At 44.8% G+C, this 4,662-nt stretch overlaps 1 protein-coding gene across 1 annotated transcript; it reads left to right on the forward strand.

Annotated features, from left to right (window-relative positions):
- The first annotated feature begins 766 nt into the window (after positions 1-766).
- LOC100272368 (uncharacterized) lies at positions 767-4,302 on the forward strand. Its single transcript, NM_001310034.1, has 3 exons — positions 767-977; positions 1,138-1,560; positions 2,549-4,302. The coding sequence occupies exons 1-3, from the start codon at positions 852-854 to the stop codon at positions 4,097-4,099; spliced, it is 2,100 nt and encodes a 699-aa protein (NP_001296963.1). The 5' UTR covers positions 767-851; the 3' UTR covers positions 4,100-4,302.
- The last annotated feature ends 360 nt before the right edge of the window (positions 4,303-4,662 follow it).

A 4,662-nucleotide genomic window follows, 5' to 3' on the forward strand; every position in this document is an offset into this window, starting at 1 on the left:
TCGTTTGGCAGCCCAGCCAAGAGTCATCGTTACTTGCCATGTCGTGCGCGTTCGACGACTATTATATCAAGGACTGTGGCGTCATCTTGGCGCCAGAGGTGACACAGAGGAGGACCGATAACAATGACCACTCGCCATCGTCGGGGTAGCTTTTGTGCCGGCCTGCCTTTAATTCTCTTCGCGAACACATACACTTGTTTTTTTGTTTAAGCAAGCGTGTATGGTGGTGCGTACCTGATGACTGACAATTTACGAGGGAATTTGTACGGGCAGGTGTGGCACGTGCTTTTCAATGATGAGACCATGCAAATCGTGACATATATCGAAGTCTGTATGATACTGATAGTTGCAATGTAGCAGTGAAACAGTTAAATTAAAATAATAAAATTTGTATATGACTAGGATTACAAATGAATTATGAAACATTTTTTATAACAATATAAGATACATTTTATATATAAGTTATCATATTATTATATGTTCCCGTTATAACGCACGGGCAATCACCTATAGCCCCTTTGATTCTCTAGTCTCGCGATCTCGCCGGCTTCTAGGCCCATGTCGAACCTTCCGGAAGCGCAAATGATACCCTCCACTCCTCCAGCAGCGAGGCCCATCCGCCCATGCCGAACCTCCCGGAAGCGCAAATGGCACTCCAGCACCAGCGAACGAGTCTGGGTCTATGTCGAACTTTCTAGAAGCGCGGCGCCAAATAAATACCCCACTACCTCAATCCTCGCTGCCCCTCTCGATTCGGAAAACCTCCAAGGCTCCAACCCTAGCCGCGATCCGACAACGCCTCCATCCCTAGCCGACTGCTGCAAGCTTCAGAGCTCAAGAGTCAGGGCGCCATGGCGACAGAGACGGAGACCTTCGCCTTTCAGGCTGAGATCAACCAGCTGCTCTCACTCATCATCAACACCTTCTATTCCAACAAGGAGATCTTCCTCCGGGAGCTCATTTCCAACTCTTCCGATGTAAGTCCGCCCCGTTAAGTCGAAGTCTGGGTGCATCTTAGTGTGTTAGTGTTTGGGCGGTAACTTGTGCTATGGTGTGATTACACACTGCGGTTAATACTGTTTCTGACGCTTGATTTTGCGCTCCTACTTGGTGCTGTTTTTTGTGCGACTTCTGCAGGCGTTGGACAAAATCAGGTTCGAGAGCCTCACTGACAAGAGCAAGCTCGATGCGCAGCCGGAGCTGTTCATCCACATTGTACCAGACAAGGCTTCGAACACGCTCTCCATCATCGACAGCGGCATCGGCATGACCAAGTCCGACCTTGTCAACAACCTCGGTACCATCGCCAGGTCCGGGACCAAGGAGTTCATGGAAGCCCTTGCTGCTGGCGCTGATGTGTCTATGATTGGGCAGTTCGGTGTCGGTTTCTACTCTGCCTACCTCGTCGCCGAGAGGGTCGTCGTGACCACCAAGCATAACGATGACGAGCAGTACGTGTGGGAATCCCAGGCGGGCGGGTCGTTCACTGTTACTCGTGACACGTCTGGGGAGCAGCTTGGCAGGGGTACTAAGATTACACTTTTCCTCAAGGAAGATCAGGTATGCAGGAAGCTGGATCAATCAAAGCTCGTTATTATGGTATCTGTTGCATTGCTTGATGTAATCTGTTCTAATTGCATAACCCAAGTATGCCTGTGTTTCATCTAGCTATCTTTTAACTATCCTGTACAACTGGTACTGATAGTACTTCAGGACTTCTGGTTACTGGGAATGCTTCTGTTTTCATACTAGATAGACTATATAGATTACTGTTGTGCCTGATGTTATCTACTAGTCCTAAGATGGTAAAATTTATGAAAAATATAGGCTTTTGGTGAAGTTGACTTATGGATGCGAGCACCACTTGCTTTGGTTCATCACGTTGACCCAAAATTTGCTAAAATTGAAAAATGTCATCACTATCTCATTAGTTAGCTGATCTGAAATAATCCATCCATGGGTAGAGCACTTACATCGGGTATTGTTTCTTATGGCTTATTACATGGCTTGTCTACATTTGATACATCATATGCACATTGGGGATGAAATCATTTTTGGGTACTTGTACTGAATTACTGATTAGGGGAAACAGTTCAACATGATCTTCTGCAAATTGTGATATTAATTAGAAGCCAACTTTCTTATCATGGAGATGTCCCTGCGAATTAGCACATGTGCATACCTAACACAGCATCCAAGTTTGTTCAACAACTGTGTTATTACTAGTTGGCCACTTGGTATTTTTTTTTGTTTTAAAATGAACGTGCAATTGAGTAAAGCAGGGATGTATATTTATTTTTATGCTTGCTTTGCTGTATCCATTATATTATATATACTGAATGTTCATTGGAGTGTCCTGTAAAGAAAATAAATTGGTTAATTATTTCTAGGGCTCTTAAGGTAACAGTACAAACTATTTGATGTTTTCTGTTGTCATCAATCACCTCATTGATTTTTCAGGACTGTGTTCATTTTCTGTGTAGTTATTTGCTTTTCTGTGAAAGCTGTTGGTGTTTCTTGTACTCACCTTTCAACTTCTCTCTTGCAGTTAGAATACCTTGAGGAGCGTCGCCTCAAGGATTTGGTCAAGAAGCACTCTGAGTTCATCAGCTACCCCATCTCCCTGTGGACCGAAAAGACAACGGAGAAGGAGATTTCTGATGATGAAGATGAGGAAGAGAAGAAAGACGCTGAGGAGGGAAAGGTTGAGGATGTTGACGAGGAGAAGGAAGAGAAAGAAAAAAAGAAAAAGAAGATCAAGGAGGTTTCTCACGAGTGGTCATTGATCAACAAGCAGAAGCCCATCTGGATGAGGAAGCCAGAAGAGATCACAAAGGAAGAATATGCTGCCTTCTACAAAAGCTTGACAAATGACTGGGAGGAGCATCTGGCTGTGAAGCACTTCTCTGTGGAGGGTCAGCTGGAGTTCAAGGCTGTTCTCTTTGTTCCTAAGAGGGCCCCATTTGATCTCTTCGACACAAGGAAGAAGCAAAACAACATCAAGCTCTATGTGCGCAGGGTGTTTATCATGGACAACTGTGAGGAACTGATCCCTGAGTGGCTGAGTTTTGTTAAGGGTATTGTTGACTCTGAGGACCTTCCCCTCAATATCTCCCGTGAGACTCTTCAGCAGAACAAGATCCTGAAGGTGATCCGGAAGAACCTTGTGAAGAAGTGTGTTGAGCTCTTCTTTGAGATTGCTGAAAACAAGGAGGACTACAACAAGTTTTATGAGGCTTTCTCCAAGAACCTCAAGCTTGGCATCCATGAGGACTCGCAGAACAGGGGCAAGATTGCTGAGCTTCTGAGATACCACTCCACGAAGAGCGGTGATGAGCTGACCAGCCTCAAGGATTATGTGACGAGGATGAAGGAGGGACAGAACGACATCTACTATATCACTGGTGAGAGCAAGAAGGCAGTGGAGAACTCCCCTTTCCTGGAGAAGCTGAAGAAGAGGGGCTACGAGGTCCTGTACATGGTTGATGCCATTGATGAGTATGCTGTTGGTCAGCTCAAGGAGTTTGAGGGCAAGAAGCTTGTCTCGGCCACCAAGGAGGGTCTGAAGCTTGATGAGACCGAGGATGAGAAGAAGAGGAAGGAGGAGCTGAAGGAGAAGTTTGAGGGTCTGTGCAAGATCATCAAGGAGGTTCTGGGCGACAAGGTTGAGAAGGTTGTGGTGTCTGACCGTGTTGTGGACTCACCGTGCTGCCTTGTCACTGGTGAGTATGGCTGGACAGCCAACATGGAGAGGATCATGAAGGCGCAGGCCCTGAGGGACTCTAGCATGTCGGGGTACATGTCGAGCAAAAAGACTATGGAAATCAACCCGGAGAACCCAATCATGGATGAGCTCCGTAAGCGCGCCGAGGCTGACAAGAATGACAAGTCAGTCAAGGATCTTGTGATGTTGCTGTTCGAGACAGCTCTCCTGACCTCCGGCTTCAGCCTGGATGACCCCAACACCTTTGGCACCCGGATCCATCGCATGCTAAAGCTCGGTCTGAGCATCGATGAGGACAAGTCTGCTGAGGCCGAAGCTGAGATGCCTCCGCTGGAGGATGACGCCGGCGAAAGCAAGATGGAGGAGGTCGACTAAGCTTCGGATCACTGTCGTTTATCCCTAATTACATATGATAAGCTAAATCTTGACTACTGTTTGAGGTTTTCCGCACGTTAACGGTTCTCCTGCCGGCCAGGCAATGAGTTTGCTGTAGCTATATGGTACTCTGTTTTACAGTTTGTTCTTGTTATCTGTAATCCTACTAGTATAGTACATGTTCTACATGTCGTTTTGCCTGAGTTCCGGTGTTTGGTTTCATTAGTCCGTGTCACATCATCGTAATGTTTGAATGTCAATTTGAGTATTTAATAGTCTAAAGAATAAACAACTACACAAAAAATTCAAGTCTAATTAATCATTGATTATTAAATGTTTACTATATTCATGCATCATAAACTAATTAGACTTAATAGATTTATTTTGTTGTTTTGTTCTCGTCTTAGTAGTTTTGAGTAATTAATTTTATAATTAAACTATGTTTAATACTTTGATACTTCTAACTAGCATCTAAACATTCGATATCACTTCTAACTAGCATCTAAACATTCGATATCACTGTACTAAATTTAATGAATATTTGGAGGTATAAACTTAATGGG

This window comes from Zea mays, chromosome 7 (genome assembly GCF_902167145.1).
Source record: "Zea mays cultivar B73 chromosome 7, Zm-B73-REFERENCE-NAM-5.0, whole genome shotgun sequence".
NCBI lineage: Eukaryota > Viridiplantae > Streptophyta > Magnoliopsida > Poales > Poaceae > Zea > Zea mays.

Coding starts and splice junctions, on each gene's coding strand:
- LOC100272368 (NM_001310034.1), top strand. CDS start 852: ATGGCGACAGAGACGGAGACCTTCGCCTTTCAGGCTGAGATCAACCAG. Junction 978..1,137: donor TCATTTCCAACTCTTCCGAT/GTAAGTCCGCCC, acceptor CGACTTCTGCAG/GCGTTGGACAAAATCAGGTT. Junction 1,561..2,548: donor TTTTCCTCAAGGAAGATCAG/GTATGCAGGAAG, acceptor TCTCTCTTGCAG/TTAGAATACCTTGAGGAGCG.